The sequence below is a fragment of the Stegostoma tigrinum genome, chromosome 4, assembly GCF_030684315.1.
Source record: "Stegostoma tigrinum isolate sSteTig4 chromosome 4, sSteTig4.hap1, whole genome shotgun sequence".
Lineage (NCBI taxonomy): Eukaryota > Metazoa > Chordata > Chondrichthyes > Orectolobiformes > Stegostomatidae > Stegostoma > Stegostoma tigrinum.
Window position 1 is genome coordinate 1,612,211 of NC_081357.1, and position 20,949 is coordinate 1,633,159.

General features: G+C 49.4%; 1 protein-coding gene across 1 annotated transcript; it reads right to left on the reverse strand.

Annotated features, from left to right (window-relative positions):
- Window positions 1-751: 751 nt before the first annotated feature.
- Window positions 752-16,456, reverse strand: nfkbie (nuclear factor of kappa light polypeptide gene enhancer in B-cells inhibitor, epsilon). Its single transcript, XM_048531904.2, has 6 exons — window positions 16,030-16,456; window positions 13,186-13,288; window positions 4,266-4,470; window positions 4,037-4,125; window positions 3,529-3,777; window positions 752-1,639 (listed from the first exon to the last, which is right to left on the reverse strand). Exons 1-6 carry the CDS (start codon window positions 16,392-16,394, stop codon window positions 1,571-1,573), a joined length of 1,080 nt encoding a protein of 359 aa, XP_048387861.1. The 5' UTR covers window positions 16,395-16,456; the 3' UTR covers window positions 752-1,570.
- Window positions 16,457-20,949: the final 4,493 nt, after the last annotated feature.

Here is a 20,949-nt window from a genome sequence, read left to right on the forward strand (position 1 = left end):
TGTCTAAATGTGTTACCTGTACAGTCCTCTGCCTCAACAATGGCTTCCGGCCACCACTGTTCCAGACCACATGCTGCAGAATGTATCTTCTGGCCGGCCAAGCTGATCTGCCAAACCACAAGTTTGAAAAATATTTATTACAATGGGACTGAGTGGAATTATTTCCAGTGTACTCGCCTATCAGCTTCTTCCCCCGCACCAAACAGCCATGTTTTTCGAGGAAAGGCTGAGGGACTTGAGGCTGTTTTCATTAGAGAGAAGAAGGTTGAGAGGTGACTTAATTGAAACATATAAAATAATCAGAGGGTTAGATAGGGTGGATAGGGAGAGCCTTTTTCCTAGGATGGTGACGGCGAGCACGAGGGGGCATAGCTTTAAATTGAGGGGTGAAAGATATAGGACAGATGTCAGAGGTAGTTTCTTTACTCAGAGAGTAGTAAGGGAATGGAACGCTTTGCCTGCAACGGTAGTAGATTCGCCAACTTTAGGTACATTTAAGTCGTCATTGCATAAGCATATGGATATACATGGAATAGTGTAGGTTGGATGGGCTTGAGATCGGTATGACAGGTCGGCACAACATCGAGGGCCGAAGGGCCTGTACTGTGCTGTAATGTTCGATGTGTCCTGGAGGCTGAAACGGTGGGAAAGAGCACATCCTTGCCCACTCACCAAACTCGCCCTTTATGTTCCACGTAGCTGAACCAGCTCTCAGTGTAGATGTTAGTTAACATTTATTACCAGTATACAATGACAAAATAGAATCAATAAACTTCCTCAGCCCACCCACCCATTAAAAGAAAACACAACACATTCTGCTCTTTAAAAAGAGACAGTACAGAACAGACAGCAAAATGAATCTGCCTGTACAGTAGAATCCTTTTCAATTAAAGCAGATTCAGCACAAGCCTAACGACAGTTTCCAAACTTCCAATGTTAATAAATATCGTACAATATAAGCCACAGCACAGAATCGAAAGGCAATCTCAGGATGAACTGAGACCCAGACAAACATGAAAATCAGCACTGCACTATCGGAGGGTCAGTGCTGAGGGAGGGCTGCATTATTGGAATGTTCAAACTAAAGCCCCGTCTGTACTGACAGTGATGTGAGGAATTTAATGGAAACTTCCTCAAGGAAGATGTAAGGAATTGTGCAGGTGTTCAGGTCACTCCACATCAATGAAAGAGTTTCTCTACAAGAGGGAGTGTTGTTTGTTGAATGGAATTGACAACTGTATCTCGTACATAGCCAGACTATTTTATTGGCTACAAAGCACTTGGTGATGTCCTGAGGTTGTGGAAGACGACGCAGCAGTCTTCCTCTTTGTGTTATTGCCCACGGGCAGGCCACTGAGGTGATGGTGTTAACTGAACACATCCCAAAATTCCCACTCCAACATTTCAGTCTTGATGTGGAGGTCATGAACTCCATTGGCTCGTCAATCTGTTCAGGACCAGTGACTGGCTAATACGTGATCCAGGTCCTTGTAGGTTTGATGAAGCAGTGCGCTTTTTCTCTATTGCTTCAACTCCTCTCTCCTGTGTATATTTAATGTCCAATAAGTCATCAAAAGTCAGAACATGTCACTGGTCTCCCCATCAACTTTATATCATCAAATGGAAACAATGCAAGGATCTGCAGGAGAGAGGGAGAGAGGGGAATGTCAGCAAAGACGCAACCTTCCAAGAGGGCTGCTCACATAAACTTCAGCTGCAGCGTCAAAATGACACAGGAGGAGGCCATTCAGCCCATCAATGATCTGGAAATGAAAGGGCAGTAGAAACAGATGCAAGAGGAACTTTTTTTAAAAAGAGAACTGGAGAAGGATTTCAAGGGGAAAATATAGCAGAGGATAGGAGAGTTTCCAAAGAGCCAAGGACTGAACAGTCTCTTTCCAGACAGTCATTATCAGTATTAATGGCAGGGATTACAACATCTAGACCCCCCCCCAGCCAGAGAAAGCATTCTCCCTGTGTCTGTCTGCATCCTTAGAATTTTCTGTTTTTATCAGAGTCCCTTTATTCCTCTAAACTCTGGTGAATACAAGCGCAATTGAGCCAAACTCTCCTCCTAGGAAAGTCCAGCCATCCCCAGTATCAGCCAAGAGACCCTCTCACCACACTGCCTCTACCCTGCCTCTGGTAGGGAAACCCATCCTGTAGGGAGTACTCCAGGTGTGTTCTCACCAAGGCCGCGTCTGACTGCGGCAAGACATCACTATTTCTCAACTCCAATCCTACTGCGATGGGCCGATGTTTCATTTGCCTTTCGAATTGCTTGCTGCGCTTGCCAGTCTGCATTCACTGATTGATCTGTAGGGGATCCCTCTGTACACCCACACTTCCCAATAGATCACCATTTATATAATACTCTGCCCTTCTGTTTTCCTGCACATTTAGCCACATTGTACTTTATCTGTCACGTGTTTGCCCACTCACTCAATTTGTCTAAATGATGTTGGAGTATCCTCACATCCTCCTCACAACGCACAATCACGCTCAGTTTCATATCAGCAGCAAACTAGGAAGTATTACACCTGGTTCCCTCACCCAGAACAGTTATATATAATGGGAATAAGCAGGGGCCCACACTGATTTTTGCAGTGCCCCACCAGTCAATGCCTGCCACCCAGAAAAGACTTCTGTATGCCCACTTCCTGTCTCTTGTCAATTGGACCAATTCTCAACGTGTGTCAGGATATTACCCGAGCCCACTAACCAAATACACCACATCCACAGATTCTCCGTTAATCGGTTACATCCTCAAAAAACTCCAGTACGTTTGTTAAGGGTGATGTTCCGCTGACATTGTCCAATACTATTCTTGCCTTCAAAATATTCTGTTATCACAACTTTTATAACAGATTCCAGCAGTTTTTCCCCCATGACTGATGGTGGGCAAACTCTATTCCCTGGGTTTTCTCTCCTTTCCATTTTAAATAGTTCTCACGGTAATCTTTCGGCCCTCACCACGTCCCCCAGACCATACTCTGAAGGCTCAGCACAGCCATCATTCCAGCCTCTCGAACACCCCCCAATCTTAACTGCTGAACCAGCAGCAGCAGGACCTTCAAGCTTTCTGAATCCCAAGCTCCGGAATTCCTTCCTGGATCCTCTTCGCTCGCGGTCTCTCCCTCCCTTGCTCTGCTGCTTCAGCTGCCCTAAGCTTGGGAATTCTTTTCCAGCCCTTCTCCCTCACTCCTGAAAGTCTGCCTATTTAGTCTGCCTACAGTTAACTCAAGTAGCTCAAACATTCTCTGATTAATGAGGTGAGGGGTCTCGGGATGTTCTACTATAAAGGTTAAAACATGTTACATAAATGCTTGTTCTCGAAGTTTGGGAATATCTCCATCGAATTCACGTGTCAAGAATGAAGAATCATTTCTTGGAGCTATGAACTTTCCCAGAGCAGAGTTCCATCACATTCAGTCCTCTTTGGTTCCAGACTGAACCAGGCCCTTCTCACAAGCTCCCTCCCTGTTCCTCCCAGACTGTTCCAACTGTGTTCACATTTACTTCACTCACATCAACATTGCCAGAGGCCAGGTCCTGGGCGGTGTCCCCCTCCACATTGGGCAGTAAAGGATCTGCCCCAGCCTGGCACAGGATGTCTGCGATCTGGGTATCCCACTTGCCCACTGCTAGGTGTAGGGCTGTGCAGCCGTTGTACATAGTCACATTGACACTGGCCCCCATCCTCAGCAGAAACCGCACAAGGGCATGGTCCCCACATTCCACAGACAGGTGTAGGCTGGTCTTCCCACTAGGACCATCCTGCAACAGAACAGAACAGACATGAAGGAGAGTACAGGGACTCACTCTGGCGAATGAGTGGACCCAGAGCTGAGGGAGGAGGAGTGAATTCGTGAGGGAGATGTCTGAGAGGAAGGGAAGGTCAGGAGGAGGAAGGGAAAGGGGCCCTGCAAGCAGGCGGCATGCAGAGAAGGTTCAAGCTCCACAGAGAAAATAAAAACGAGAGAAGGACAGCAAAGAAAGAAAACCCTCGAGTGGCTGAAGCATTCTGCAGCCTCACCTGCGAGTTAATGTTGCTTCCTGTTTGCAGCAGCACGGCTAAGATCTTCTGGTTCCTTGTGAGAGTCGCTGTGTGGAGACATGTTCTACCTGTGGAAAAATTCACAATGTTATAACAATGGACATCAACCAACCACAGGCTGAGGACAACGCGGCCCCGCCGACAACAAGGGGCCGTACATGTAGGTGAAGCATGCAGAGACACCTGGAACTACTGCTGTCCACTTTACCTTGCCAGTTCTGCAGCTCCATATTCAGTTTCTTTCCAGTTCTGTTGCTTGTTAGCAGCCTCACGCAGTCAAGCAGCTGGTGCTGACAGGCCAGGTGGAGTGGTGTGTTCCCATTCCAGTCTTGCTGATTCATATTCACGCCTTTCCGCAGCAGCTCTTGTACAATGTTCAGCTGCTCGGTATACACAGCTAAATGCAGGGCCGACTAAAACATAGAGGCGATGCTGTTAAAGAACAAGCCACGACTCCATTCCCCTCCGTTCAGCGCCACAGAACACACACACACAGCCCCAATCTGCTCCAGGGCTCCACCACACTCCTAACAGGCCCCAGTTCACCTCACACCTCCCATTGCCTCACAATTCTACGGCATTAATATCACACACAATAATTATCTCCATCGTGACAGGATCTAACCATCTCTGCACCCATCAGAAGAAGCCTGCTTCCACATTCAGGGGTTAATGGGGAGGGCAAATGCAATGTTGGTCTTTATTTCAAAGTGAATGGAGTTTAAAAGTAGGGAGATTGTCCACTCGCATCACACAAGGCACCAGTCAGCTGGAAGACTGAACAGTTTTGGGCCCCATCTCTAAGGGAGGAAACACCAGCATCGAAGGCCATCCAGAGAAGGTTCACGTGTCTGGTCCCAGGGATGGAGGGCTGTCTGATGAGGAGGGTTTGAGAAGGTTGGGCCTGTACTGATTGGAATTTAGGAGCATCAGAGGCGACCTTATTGAAACGTAAACGATTCTTCGGGGCTTCTGGGCGAATCTGGGACCAGATGGCATCAGCTAAGAAGAAGGAGTCACTTTTTAAGGCAGAGATGAGGAGGAATTTCTGGAGGGAGTGTATCTGTGGAATTGTTTACCACAGACGGCTGTCGAGGCTGGCTCATTCTTAATCAGTAATGGCAGCAAGGTTCATAGGGATGACACTACCAGAAATAGGAACAGGTGAGGGCCATTCAGCCCCTCGAGCTCACTCCACCATCCAACAGAAACATGGCTGACCCAGTATTCCTCACATCCGCTTTCCCACCCCTTCCCTGTAATCCTTAATCCCAGGATGATCAAGCATCTGTCTACCTCGGCCTAAAGTATACACAGGGACTGTGCCCTCACAGCTCAATTCACAACCCTCAGAGAGAAGAAATGCCTCCTCATCTCAGTCTTAAATTGGTGCCCCTTTATTCTGAGACTATGCTCCCTGCTCTTGGCTTTCCCATGAGGGGAAACATCCTCTCAGCATTGACCCTGTAAAGCCCCTTAAGAATCCAATATGTTTTAATGAGATCAGCTCTCATTCTCCTAAATTCCAGGGAGTACAGTCCCAGCCTGTTTAGTCTTTGCACATAAGACATTCCCTCTGCACCGGAGATCATCCCAGTGAACCTTCTCCGAACTGCTTCCAATGAAATGATATCTGTCCTTAAACAATGGGACCAAAACTGCTCTCAGTATTCCAGATGTGGTCTCCCCAGCGCCTCGTACAGTTACTGTAAGGATTCCCTCCTCTTGTACGCCAACCCCCTTCAATAGATTCACACAGCATGGAAATGGATCCTTTAGTCTAACTTGTCCATGCTGATCAAGTTTCCCCAAACTAAACTAGTCCCACCTGCGTGCGTTTGGCTCATTTCCCTCCGAACCTTTCCTGTTCATGTACCTATCCAAATATTTTTTAAAATGTTGCAGCTCTACCAGCATTACAACTTCCTCTGGCAGTTCATTCCATACACTAACCGCTGAGTGAAAAATGTGTCCGTCATCTCTCTTCTAAAATCTTTCTCCTCTCTCCTCAAAAATATACCCCTCGTTTTGAACTACACCACCCTGAAGAAAAGATCTTTGCTATTCACCTCATCTATAGCCCTCAATAATTTTATAAACCTCTGTAAGGTCACTCCTCAACTCCCTACACTCCAATGAAACAAGTCTCAACCTGTCCAGCCTCTCCTTGTAACAAACTCTCCTGTCCCTGCAATATCCTGGTAAATCTTTTCTGAACTCTCTCCAGTTTAATAAAATCCTTCCTATAGCAGGGTGACCAGAATTGCACACAGTACTGCAGTAGAGGCCTCACCAATATCCTGGACAACCTCAACATTGCTAGTCTTATTCAGCAGCCTGTAAACTTGTAGGGAGGGTTCGGGTGCAGTCACAGGGAGACTAGAAACACAGATGAGGATGGTTCTGAATTTAAAACAGCGAGCTAATTAGAAAGGGCAGGCAACAGCACGTCAAAGAATGAGATAACTGAAGAACTGAACTGCATTAATTTCAATGCAGGGGGTCTTACAGCTAAGGCAGATGAACTCAGGAAAGGTTTTGGAACATGGGACTGGAGCATTATAGCTGTGACTGACACTTGGCTGAGGGAGAAAAAGGACTGGCAGCTCACTGGAAGGGCCAACATTTCATTAACCTTTCATTACAACAGGAACATGTCCTGAGTGTTCTGAAATGCCAACTTAAATGTCAATCACTGTGTCTCTCCTGATCTGTTCCCTTGCCGAGTATGCCAGCTCACTTCAGCTAGCTCAGATTTCATACCCACATGGACTAGGATCTTAAACAAAAATAAGGACAGCTGAGACCCAAACTTCGCTCTCTCAAACGGGGTGTATGTGATCCCTGAGATAATAGGAACTGCAGATGCTGGAGAATCCGAGATAACGAGGTGTGGAGCTGGATGAACACAGCAGGCCAAGCATACTGGTATTTAGGAGGTGCTTTTACTCCAAGGTCATTAATCGATCATGTCACAGTACCAAATCGAAAATAACCTACCTGGCCCTGTGGCACCATGGAAGTGCTCCCTGCCTCTGGGTCAGAAGGTCTGGGTTCAAACCTGACCCACCCCAGAGGTGTGCAGTAACGTATTCAAATACATGAAATAATCTGTTCTCTGGTCAGTTCACGAACATACCGTTCTACTTGGCAATATTACAGCATTCTATAAACCCCTCACCCACACAAAAGCAGGCCACTCAGCCCTTCCAGGGCACTCCACCATTGGCTGATCTGATTCTAATCTTAACTTTGTATTTCTACATATTCCAGATCATCTTTCACCCTTCTAGTCATCAGAAATCAAGCTCCGATTTAAAAATATTTAACTCTGCATCCACTGCCTTTCAAGGATGGGAATTCCAAAGACTCTCAAACCTCAGCTGAAAAAGAAATGTTTCCTCATTTCTGTCTCAAATGCAGGTCCCGTTATTTTTAAACATTGACAGCTCGTTCTCAATTCTCCCACAGGAGGGGCCATCCTTTGCACACCCACCTGGTCCAGCCCCCTCAGGATTTTATACGTTATCCATTCAGCTCCCTCTGACTGTTTAAACTCCACAGGAAGCGGGTCAAGCCAGTCTAACCTTTTCCTGCTGGGGGAACCCACCCCGTTCCGGTTATCGGGCTGGTAACCCTTCTCCGAGCTGCTTCCAACACATTCACATCCTTCTGTAAGTACAGTGCCCCGTACTGTGTACACAGTCTCACCGAAACCCTGTATAACTGAGGGATAACCTCCCCTCCTCACCATAAACCAGCGCATTGTCGGAGTTTTCCTGGATTACTTGCTGTACCTGCAGACTCACTTTCTGGGGTCCATGCGTTACAGGTAATTATTAGCAAGAAGAGAAGATTATTTAACCAACAGAAAGCAAAGATAAATGTGTGTTTTTCTGGTCAGCGATCAGTGCCCCAGGCTTCAGGGTTGGGACTGCAATTGGTTACAATTTACAAAGATAATTCAGAGTCGGTGACCTTGTATAGCGTGACAAAGTTTGCAGATGACACTAAGATGAGGGGTAGAGCTAAGTGTACAGAGGACACAAAGTCTGGCAGATGGAGTATAATATTAGTAAGTGTGAGGTCATCCATTTTGGTAGGAAAAGCAGCAAACTGGACTATTGTTTAAATGGTGAAAAATTGCAACATGCTGCTGTGTAGAGGGACCTGGGTGTCCTTGTGCATGAACCACAAAAGGTTGGTTTGCAGGAACAGCAGGTAATTAGGAAGGCAAGTGGAATATTGATCTTCATTTCTAAACAGATGGAGTTTAAAAGCAGGGAGGTTATGCTACAGCTGCATAGGGAGCTGGTGAGGCCACACCTGGAATACTGTGTACAGCTTTGATCTCTTTACTTGAGAAAGGATGTATTGGCACTGGAGGGAGTGCACAGGAGGTTCAGAAGGCTGAGCCTGGAGTTGAGAGGGTTGACTTATGAGGACAGACTGAGTAGACTGGGACTATACACATTGGAATTTGGGAGAATGAAGGGGGATCTTATAGAAACATACAAAATTATGCAGGGAATAGAAAAGATAGAAGCAGGGAGATGTTTACACTGGTGGGTAAAACATGACCTGGGGGTACAGACGCAAGATAAGGGGGAGCAGATGTAGGACTGAGGTGAGGAGGAACTTCTTCACCCAAAGGATTGTGAATCTGTGGAATTCCCTGCTCAGTGAAGTGGTCGAGTAGTTTGTTAGATATTTTTAAGGCAAAGATAGATAGATTTTTGAACAGTAAAGGAATTAAGGATTATGGTGAGCGGGTGGGTAAGTGGAGCTGAATCCATGAGAAGATCAGCCATGATCTTATTGAATAGTGGAGCAGACTCAACAGGCCAGGTGACTTACTCCTGCTCCTCTTAAGTTCTTACGCAGTAGGATGCCCAGATCTCTCTGTATCTCAGTGTTGCATTACCTAAATGGTGAGAGGTCATGTGCTGCTTTTAGATTTTTTTCTGCCGAATTGGGCAGTTTAACACTTCCCCACATTGTAGTCTATTTGCCAGACCTGTGCCCACTGACTTAACCTATCTGTATCCCCTTGGAGCCTCGTGTTCTCTTCACAACTCACTTTTCTACCTATCGTTGTGTCTTCAGCACATTTAGCTCCATGCCTCCAGTCCAGATAATTTCTATAAATTGTAAAGAGTTGAGGCCCCAGCATCAGTCCCTGTGACACTCCACTCATCCTGCCAGTCTGAGGGAGACCTATTTATTCCGACTCTCTGCTTCCTGTTAGCCAGCCAATCATGTTGATATATTACCCAGTACACCATGACATTTTATTTTCCACAACAACCTTTGCTTTAGTAACTTATCAAATACCTTCTGGAAATCTGAAACAACACATCCACAGGCTGCCCTTTACCTACAGCACAAGTTACTTCTTCAAACAACTCAAATTATTGCAACATGATTTCCCTTGCACATAACCACATTGGTTCTGCCTGATCACCCTGAACTTAAAGACATTATAACAGGGCCCTCGGATAAGTGCTCTGATAAACGTGAAGCTAACTGGCCTGTTGTTTCGTGCTTTCTGTCTCCCTTCCTTTTTGAATAAAAGAGTTTCATGAGCTATTTTCCAATCTAAAGGAACCATCCCTGAATCTAATGAGTTTTGGAAAATTAAAACCACCATATTAATTACCTCACTGACTTCTTCTTTCAAGATCTAGGAATAGTCCAACTGGATCCGGGGACTTGTCAACTCATTGTTCCAACAATTTACTCAGTACCACTTCCTTGGTAATTGTAATACCTTTGTAAAAATTGTAATAGTTCTTCCCTGTCAATTCCTGATTTAAAGCTATTTTCAGAATGCTAGTTGTATTCTATCTATAATGAATGTAATATAACTGTTTAATTAGTCTGCCTTCTCTTTATTCCCCATTACTAATTCCCAGACTCATTTCTATAGGACCAATGTAGATAGGAGTTATTTTGAAGAAACTTTTCCTCTTTTTACTGTTTTGGCTAACTTTCTCTCCTTGTTCATTTTTGCACAATTCTTGCTGTTGTTTAATTTCTGATTTGCCAGTTATCTTTACCCAACTGTATATTTTTGTTTAAAATGAGTTTGATATTATTGTTCACTTTCTTTAGTTAATCACAGATAGCTGTTCATCCTTGGAATTTTTCCTCATTTGGCAGAATGTACCTATTCTGTGCTTTCTGTGTTTGTCACAGTAGCTCTCTTGAACTATCCCTGAACTACATCTGCCAGTTCACTTTGAACAGGTCTGCTTTCACTGCCTCATTATACTGAATTTAAACAAGGTCTATAGTGTTCTTGGGCTCACTCCTCCCCCTTAAATAGTGTGTAAAAACTAATCATATTGTGGTCAGCGCTACCCCAGAGTCACTTTCATTATGGCGTCAGTGACTAATCCTGTCTCGGTGGTCAAAACCAGGGTGAGGATGGCTCTGGCTGCTGTCATAACACACTGTTCTAACATTCAATGGCATTTTATTGATGCATCATCCTACCTGGATGCATGACAGCTTGGTATGACAGCTTGGTATGACAACTGCTATGCCCAAAACTGCAAGGAATTGTAGAGAGTTGTCAATGCAGCCCAGTCCATCACTTGCAAACCAGCCTTCCCCACCATTGACTCCATCTACACTTCCTACTGCCTCAGGAAAGCAGCCAGCATAGTCGAAGATCCCTTCCACCCCAGTGATACTTTCTTCCAACCTCTTCTGTCAAGCAGAATATACAAAGCTTTGAAAACAAATACCAACAGATTTAAGAACAGCTTCTTCCCCACTGTTGTCAGATTTTTGAAAGGACCTCATGTACGAGAGTAGATCTTTGTCTGCATTTTCTCTAGCTGTGACATTATATTTCTGTGTTCTATTGCCCCAATATGCTTGTGCAAGGCATGATTTGTCTGGTTAGCACAATACCTTTCACTGTATCTCAGTTCATGTGACAATAATAAGTCAAATCAAATCCTCTGGACTAGTTTATTCCCCCACCTGATTTTTCTAGTCCATGTAGATTAACGTCACCCATGATTCATGTCATTCTTTTATTAGAATCACTGTTATTTCTTCTTGCCTACTCAGCATAACCACCTTCTGGCTTCTGTTCAGGAGCCTCTAGACCGCTTCCACTGTTGCCATCTTTGCCTTATATTCCTCATCTCCACACAAACCAATTCTACCCCCAGTTCTGCTCAACCAAGCTCATCTCTAATGCTTGCACAAATGCCATCCTTAATTAACAGTGCTACCCCTCCACCTTACTGAGCTTCCTTAAACGTTACGTACTCCTCACCAACCCTCTCTGTCACCTCAGTAAAGCCTCTTCTGGAGTACAGTATCCAGTTCTGGTTTCCCAATTATAGGAAGGATATTATCAAGCTGGAGGACTGAGAAGAGATTTACCAGGATGTTACCGACTTACAAAGAAAGGCTGGATAGGCTGGGACATTTTCTTTCACTAGAGTGTTGGAGGTTGAGGGGCCACCTGATACAAGTTTGTAAAATAATGAGAGGTACAGAGAGTTAATGGTAGGTGTACTTTCTCCAGGGTGGGGGGGGGGGGGGGGGGTACATTCTTAAGGTGAGAGAGGGAGATTTAAAAAAGACATGAGGGCCAATGTTTTTTTCCACAGAGGATGTTTCGTGTGTGGAATGAACTTCCAGAGGAAGTGGTGAATGTGGGTACAATTACAATGTTTAAAAGACATTTGGATAGATACACGAATAGGAACAGTTTGGAGGGGTATCGGCCAGGAGCAGGCAGGTGGGACTAGTGTATTTTAGGATTATGTTCGGCATGGACTGGTTGGACCGAAGGGTCTGTTTCTGTGCTGTATGACTATGCAACTCTGTAACTGAGGGTGGGAGTAGATGGAAAGTATTCAGCCTGGAGCTCGGTGACCAGTGGTGTTCCACAGGGATCTGTTCTAGGACCTCTGCTCTTTGTGACCTTTATAAATGACTTGGATGAGGAAGGGGAAGGGTGGGTTAGTAAGTTTGCCGATGACACTAAGGTTGGTGGAGTTGTGGACAGCGTGGAGGGCTGGTGTTGGTTGCAACGGGACATTGACAGGATGCAGAGCCGGGCAAAGAAGTGGCAGATAGAATTCAACCCAGAAAAGTGTGAAGTGATTCATTCTGTAAGGTGGAATTTGAATGCACAATACAGGGTTAATGGCAGGATTCCCGGCAGTGTGGAGGAACAGAGGGATCTTAGGGTCCACGTCCATAGATCCTTCAAAGTTGCCACCCAAGATAATAGGGTTGTAAAGAAGGTGTACAGCATGTTGGCTTTCATTGGCAGGGGGACTGAGTTTATGCTGAGGTTTTGCTGCAGCTCTATAAAACCCTGGTTAGACCACACTTGGAATATTGTGTTCAGTTCTGGTCACCTCATTATAGGAATAATGTGGAAGTTTTATAGAGGGTGCAGAGGAGATTTACCAGGACGCTGCCTGGACTGGAGGGCAGGTCTTATGAGGAAAGGTTGATGGAGCTAGGGCTTTCCTCATTGGAGCGAAGAAGGATGAGGGGTGACTAGATAGAGATTTACAAGATGATGAGAGACATAGATAGAGCGAATAGTCAGAGACTTTTTCCCAGGGTGGAAATGACTAATACGAAGGGGGCATAACTTTAAAGGTGATTGGAGGAAGGTATAGCGGAGATGTCAGAGGTAGGTTCTTCACACAGAGTGTGGTGGGTGTGTGGAATGTGCTGCCGGCAGTGATAGTGGAGTTAGATACATGAGGGACATGGATTATAGTAAAATGCAGGGTAGTTTGATCTTTAAGAATAATAAGTTGTCACAACATTGCGAGCCGAAGACCCTGTGGTGTATTTTTCTGTATTCTATACTTAACTCCAGCAAGTCAGTTTGCCACGATTCTCCCTCAACAAATCCATGCTCACTCTTCAAAACTGATCCCTTCCCACCCCATGTCACTACAAACCTATCACAAATCAATGTTTCTAGAACTCTCTTCCCCCAACTGAAGTTAAACACTTCACCGCAGTAGTTTGCTGGGCTTCCTGAATTTAGCAGTGCAGCACTGACCCCTCCAGCCAGTGAGCTAATATTCAGTGCCAGCCCCTGAAAGCTCTCCAAACAACATAATGGACAGTACCTGGAACAGGTCATTCTGGATATCCAACATTTCCACTGTGAAGTAAGAGATGAAGTGGAGAGCATAGTCCTCGGCTTTGTGGATTATTGCTAAGTGTACAATCCTGAAAGACAGAGGCAGAGAGAGAAACTGAGAGATTGATCGAGAGAATAGACAGTGACAGCAATGGAAAGCGTGTGGGAACATATCATTAATGAACTGACAGCCAACCCACATTGACCCTATTGCAAGATGGATTAACACCCCATCTGCCAGCCACCCGAGTCGCACCGAGGGCTCCAAGCAGGATGAACCCAGACTCCGACCCCACCCCCCCGGCACAGGGTGACGGCCGGATTAACCCCCCCCCCCCCCCGGCACAGGGTGACGGCCGGATTAACCCCCCCCCCCCCCGGCACAGGGTGACGGCCGGATTAACCCCCCCTCCCCCCGGTACAGGGTGACGGCCGCATTAACCCCCCCCCCCCGGCACAGGGTGACGGCCGCATTAACCCCCCCCCCCCCCCCGGCACAGGGTGACGGCCGCATTAACCCCCCCCCCCCCCCGGCACAGGGTGACGGCCGGATTAACCCCCCCCCCCACGGCACAGGCTGACGGCCGGATTAACCCCCCCCCCCCCCGGCACAGGGTGACGGCCGGATTAACCCCCCCTCCCCCCGGCACAGGGTGACGGCCGCATTAACCCCCCCTCCCCACCCCCCACGGCACAGGCTGACGGCCGGATTAACCCCACCCTCCACGGCACAGGCTGACGGCCGGATTAACCCCCCCTCCCCACGGCACGGGCTGACGGCCGGATTAACCCCACCCCCCCACGGCACGGGCTGACGGCCGGATTAACCCCCCCTCCCCACCCCCCACGGCACAGGCTGACGGCCGGATTAACCCCCCCCCCCCACGGCACAGGCTGACGGCCGGATTAACCCCCCCCCCCCCACGGCACAGGCTGACGGCCGGATTAACCCCCCCCCCCCCCACGGCACAGGCTGACGGCCGGATTAACCCCCCCCCCCCCCCCCCACGGCACAGGCTGACGGCCGGATTAAACCCCCCCCCCCACGGCACAGGCTGACGGCCGGATTAACCCCCCCCCCACGGCACAGGCTGACGGCCGGATTAACCCCACCCCCCACGGCACAGGCTGACGGCCGGATTAAACCCCCCCTCCCACGGCACGGGCTGACGGCCGGATTAAACCCCCCCCCCACGGCACGGGCTGACGGCCGGATTAAACCCCCCCCCCCCACGGCACGGGCTGACGGCCGGATTAACCCCCCCTCCCCACCCCCCACGGCACAGGCTGACGGCCGGATTAAACCCCCCTCCCCACCCCCCACGGCACAGTCTGACGGCCGGATTAACCCCCCCTCCCCACGGCACAGGCTGACGGCCGGATTAACCCCCCCTCCCCACGGCACAGGCTGACGGCCGGATTAACCCCCCCCCCCCCACGGCACAGGCTGACGGCCGGATTAACCCCCCCTCCCCACGGCACAGGCTGACGGCCGGATTAACCCCCCCCCCCCACGGCACAGGCTGACGGCCGGATTAAACCCCCCTCCCCACCCCCCACGGCACAGGCTGACGGCCGGATTAAACCCCCCTCCCCACCCCCCACGGCACAGGCTGACGGCCGGATTAAACCCCCCTCCCCACCCCCCACGGCACAGGCTGACGGCCGGATTAAACCCCCCTCCCCACCCCCCACGGCACAGGCTGACGGCCGGATTAAACCCCCCTCCCCACGGCACAGGCTGACGGCCGGATTAACCCCCCCTCCCCACGGCACAGGCTGACGGCCGGATTAACCCCCCCTCCCCACGGCACAGGCTGACGGCCGGATTAACCCCCCCCCCCCACGGCACAGGCTGACGGCCGGATTAAACCCCCCTCCCCCACCCCCACGGCACAGGCTGACGGCCGGATTAAACCCCCCTCCCCACCCCCCCACGGCACAGGCTGACGGCCGGATTAAACCCCCCTCCCCACCCCCCACGGCACAGGCTGACGGCCGGATTAAACCCCCCTCCCCACCCCCCACGGCACAGGCTGACGGCCGGATTAAACCCCCCTCCCCACCCCCCACGGCACAGGCTGACGGCCGGATTAAACCCCCCCCCCCCACGGCACAGGCTGACGGCCGGATTAACCCCCCCCCCCACGGCACAGGCTGACGGCCGGATTAACCCCCCCCCCCACGGCACAGGCTGACGGCCGGATTAAACCCCCCCCCCACGGCACAGGCTGACGGCCGGATTAACCCCCCCTCCCCACGGCACAGGCTGACGGCCGGATTAACCCCCCTCCCCCCCCCCCACGGCACAGGCTGACGGCCGGATTAATCCCCCCTCCCCCCACGGCACAGGCTGACGGCCGGATTAATCCCCCCCTCCCCCCACGGCACAGGCTGACGGCCGGATTAACCCCCCCCTCCCCCCACGGCACAGGCTGACGGCCGGATTAACCCCCCCTCCCCACGGCACAGGCTGACGGCCGGATTAACCCCCCCCCCCCCCCACGGCACAGGCTGACGGCCGGATTAACCCCCCCCCCCCACGGCACAGGCTGACGGCCGGATTAACCCCCCCCCCCCCCCACGGCACAGGCTGACGGCCGGATTAAACCCCCCCCCACGGCACAGGCTGACGGCCGGATTAAACCCCCCTCCCCCCCCCCCACGGCACAGGCTGACGGCCGGATTAACCCCCCCTCCCCACCCCCCACGGCACAGGCTGACGGCCGGATTAACCCCCCCCTCCCCACAAGGTGCTCTGAACCAGATTAAACCCCCTGCAACAGAGAGTTTTGATTCGGATTAGGCCCTTGGATGGCCCCCCACTTACGAGTCCCCGTCTTCGCCCAGGAAGGTGTACGGGTTGAGCCGAGCTTCAGGCTGTGCTGCGGGGTCCCCGGGCACTTCCAGCTGGCAGCTGCGCTCCAGTGCTTCACTCAGAGACTCCGTCAGGGACTGGGAGCCGTACGAGGAGTCGAGCCGTTCAGCAGGATCCTGCTCATTGCAGGCTTTGGGGTCACTCTCAGGGCCCCAGCCCTCGGGCCGAGCCTCCTCCTGAAGCCGGTACGAGGCGGACTCCAGCCGCCCGCCCAGGGACTCTGACCCGTACGAGGAGTCGAGCCGCTCAGCGTCAGAGCCGCACTCACCCCCAAAGAGGGGGCATACCGGCTCAGAGCGCCAGCTCACCGGCTCCATCGCTCCAGGCGAACCTCGGGCCCCGCAGCCGACTCAGCTAGGCCTCAGTCACGGGACACGGCCCTGCCCCTCCCCCTTATCCGGGTCCCGCCCTGCCCCACCCCCTTATCCGGGTCCCGCCCTGCCCCACCCCCTTATCCGGGTCCCGCCCTGCCCCACCCCCTTATCCGGGTCCCGCCCACGTTTCACTGTCCGCGCCCATTACCAAGACCCCGCCCCCTCGTCTGCACCTCGCCCCACGCTCTGGTCCCGCCTGTCACCATGACCCCGCCCCCTCACGCACCGCGCTTCTCAGTCTGACCCCGCCTCTCTCCCCCTCCGACCACGCCCCCTCCCCAGCCACGCCCCACGCTTTGTCCCCGCCCCCTCGCCCTGACGGTCCATGGCAATGGGAATGGCCAGTGTGGAATAGGAAATTTGCGAATGGACATGGACAGGTTCAGTGAATGGGCGAAAAATTAGCAAGTGAGGTTTAACATAAAGTCACAGAGATAACGTGAATAAGTGTGAGGTTATCCAGTTTGATTTGGGAGGAATAGAAGGGGAACCTTTGATCGAAATAGAGAGAAGCCTCAGAGTGTTTCAGTGCAGAGGGATCTGGGTGTCTTTGTGTATGTATCACAGAAAGCTAGTATTAGGTTTAGCAATTAATAAGGAAAGCAAATGGAATTTTGGCACTTATTATTAAAGGACTGGAATATAAAAATAGGGAAGAGTTGCTGCAACTGTACAAGACATTAGTGAGACCATATCTGCAGCATTGTGTATAATTTTGTCCCCCTTACTGGAGGAGGGATAGAGTTGCATTAGGGGGTGGTCACTAGGTTGATTCGAGAGATGAGAGGTTTGTCTTATTGAAGACAGACTGATCAGCTTCAGCCCATGCTCTCTGGAGTTGATGAGAGGACAGGAGATATATAAGATGCCAAAAGGGGTTAACAAAGGAGATGGTGAAAGCACGTTTCCTTGCAGCCTGAGGGAGAGGGGAGTGAGGGCCAGAGCAGTGAGGCACAGAGACATGAGGGCCTGGGCCTTTAAAAACAAATGACCACAAGGTCATAGAACTGATTCAAATGTATTGAACAAACTCTAAGATGGCTGTTAAATCTCTAATTTGTTAGAAAGGAGATACAGGTTTCAATTGATTAATATGCAAATCCCAGGATTTCTTTCAAGTCACTGCCCTGAGATAATTAAAGGTTTTAATCACATAATACAGGAGGTGACATCCCAGGTCAGACAATGCATTTTAAGTGTGAGGCCTTGTTTAGAATCTGTCTGTGTTTTAACCTGGAGTCAGACTGGTTTTATTTCCGAAGTGGGAATTTATAAAATACCACATTGATTGTCTAAAAATTGTGTGCTTTTTGAACCAAATAGAATGTATCTGCAATTACAAATCTGCAGATGCAAATTCATCCCATAGATTTATAAGCGTGTGCGTGTGTGCGTGTGTGCATGCGCAACGGAGATTGTGTGTCTGTGTGTGTGCTTCTGTGCGTGTATGTGAGTGTGTGTGAGAGTGTATACTGCAGTGGAGTCACCTGTGGTGCGACATGAACCCAAGATCCCAGTTGAGACTGACAGCTACTGCACTGGTCCCAACAGGCTCTGAGGCCTAAAAGCTATTGCACAATGACAGAAGCTGACGTTCCTGTTCTCGTCTCAATTGTAGTTACACTAAGCTGTCCCTGATTACTGGCTGTAGTAGAGCAGTCCATCCTAAGGCATGTGATAGCCTCCTGGTACAAAGAATTTCAGTTACTTCTCCTCTCCTGGAGAAATTGCATTATCTGGAATTCATAAGACCATAAGACATAGGAGTGGAAGTAAGGCCATTTGGCCCATCAAGTCCACTCCGCCATTTAAATCATGGCTGATGGGCATTTCAACACCACTTCCCTGCACTCTCCCCGTAGCCCTTGATTCCTTCTGAGATCAAGAATTTGTCAATCTCTGCCTTGAAGGCATCCAATTTCCCGGCCTCCGCTGCACTCTGCGGCAATGAATTCCACAAGCCCACCACTCTCTGGCTGAAGAAATGCCGTCTCGTTTCAGTTTTAAATTTACCCCCTCTAATTCTAAGGCTGTGCCCACGGGTCCTAGTCTCCCCGCCTAAAGGAAACAACTTCCCAGCATCCACCCCTTCTAAACCATACATTATCTTGTAAGTTTCTATTAGATCTCCTCTCAACCTTCTAAACTCTAATGAGTACAATCCCAGGATCCTTAACTGTTCATCATACGTTAAACCTACCATTCCAGGGATCATCCGTGTGAATCTCCGCTGCACATGCTCCAGGGCTAGTATGTCCTTCCTGAGGTGTGGGGCCCAAAATTGGACACAGTATTCTAAATGGGGCCTAACTAGAGCTATATAAAGCCTCAGAAGCACATCGCTGCTTTTATATCCCAACCCTCTTGAGATAATTCAGCGTCCAGTTCACAAATTGAAGCTATTTGAATCTCAGTCACTTAATGCCGACATTACTAACCTGGACTGCAATGATAGACTGAACTCCAAGCTACTGCAGCTGTAGTTGGGGCAGACGAGGTCAACCAGGATGTTGCCTGGGCTGGAGAGCTTTCTCTATGAAGAGAAATCGGACAGATTGGGGTTGTGTTCCTTGGAGCAGAGGGGATTGACAGGGAACATGATTGAGACGTATAAATTATCACGGGGTGCAGACAAGAACAAACTTTCCCCCTTGTTGGAGGGATCAATGACCAAGGGGCAGAGATCGAAGGTAAGGGGGCAGAAGGTTTGGAGGAGATGTGAAGAAAATTGTTTTCACCCAGAGGGTGGTGGGAAATCTGGAACTCACTGCCTGTCAGGGTAATAGAGGTAGAAGCCTTCATCACATTGTAGAGTATTTCGATGTGCACTTGCAAGGCCAGGACAGATAAAACTACAGGCCAAGTGCTGGAAAATGGGATTAGAATAGTAAGGTCAGTGATAATGGGAACTGCAGATGCTGGAGAATGCGAGATAACAAAGTGTGGGGCTGGATTGACACAGCAGGCCAAGCAGCATCTCAGGAGCACAGTTTTTCTGATGAAGGGTCTAGGCCCGAAACGTCAGCTTTTGTGCTCCTGAGATGCTGCTTGGCCTGCTGTGTTCATCCAGCCCCACACTTTGTTATCTTGGATTCTCCAGCATCTGCAGCTCCCATTATCACTGATCACGGTTTCTATTTGTTAGTCCATTTGTTCATGTCCAGACTGGGGAGGGATAGGATGAGTGCTGTTCCAATCAAACAAGGGAACACAATCATCATTGCAGAGGACCTAAAACTACAACGACTCTTGGCTGCAGAGTCACTGTAGATTCCTGACCGTATCCTCGAGAAAACATTATACACTCTGATCCTACTTTGTGGAGACAGCACGAGATTCTACAAGGATGTGAGCTCTAGCTGGGCTGATGTACAAAGATGGTCTGAATGATGAACTGGCATCATCTCCCGATTAGTCAGTATTGTGTAAAGGATGAACATTGAAAGTTAACTTCACAAGTTCACATGATCATTGGGAAGAGAATGAAAAGATAACTACTAGGAGATGGAGCTCACTCAAGGAAAGAGCTCTCCGGTATGAATAGCATTTATCATATTTGCATAAAAGGAAACATTTGCCAACAGCCAGTCTCTCAAGCTCTCTCTCCAGATGTGAACCGATATTATTGAGCTCTGGGGAAGGTGGGTTCAACCATAACCAGGGCAGCTCGTGGAAATTCACAGAATGATCTGAATTCAATTAAATCTAGAATTGAAACTAGTCTTGTGGGAGGCGATGGCCTAGTGGTATTATTGCTGGACTATTAATCCAGAGACCCAGAAAATGTTCTAGAGACCCAGGTTCGAATCCTGCCAAGGCAGATGGTGGAACTTGAATTCAGTAAAATATCAGGAATTAAAAATCTAATGACAACTGTGAATCCATTGTTGATTGCCAGAAAAACCCATCTGGTTCACTAATTCTCCTTTAGGGAAGGAAATTGCCATCCTTACCTGGTCTGGCCTACATGTGACTCCAGACCCACAGCATTGTGGCTGATTCTTAACTGCCCTCTGGGCAACAAATGCTGCCTGGCCAGCAATGCCCTCATCCCATGAATGAATAAAGAAAGAAGTAATGCTGACCCAAGAAATTCTCAGCAATTTTCATTAAAAAGCCTGATTTGCTAATGCCCTTTGGTGAAGGAAATGTTTCTGGCCAACATATAATTACAGACCTTCTGAAATAGCTGAACAAGCCTCACATCTCCAGGGCAACTACAGATTGGCAAGAAATGCTGTTTGTTCCAGTGATGTTCACATCTCATGACAGACTAAAGGAAACCACCTCTCTTCCCCCAGATCTCCTCTCACTACCTCACTCTGGCTATGTTCTAAACCCTGCCTCTCTCCCCATATTCCCTCCTCAATTTTATGCTCTCATCCCCGACTCTTCCCCTCCTCCCCTCAACCTTGCCCGCCCAGCTTCCCCGAGTCTGGTCCCACTCTGATTTCCCAGGCCTCCCCCCCAATCCCCAAACCACATGCCTCTCCATTTG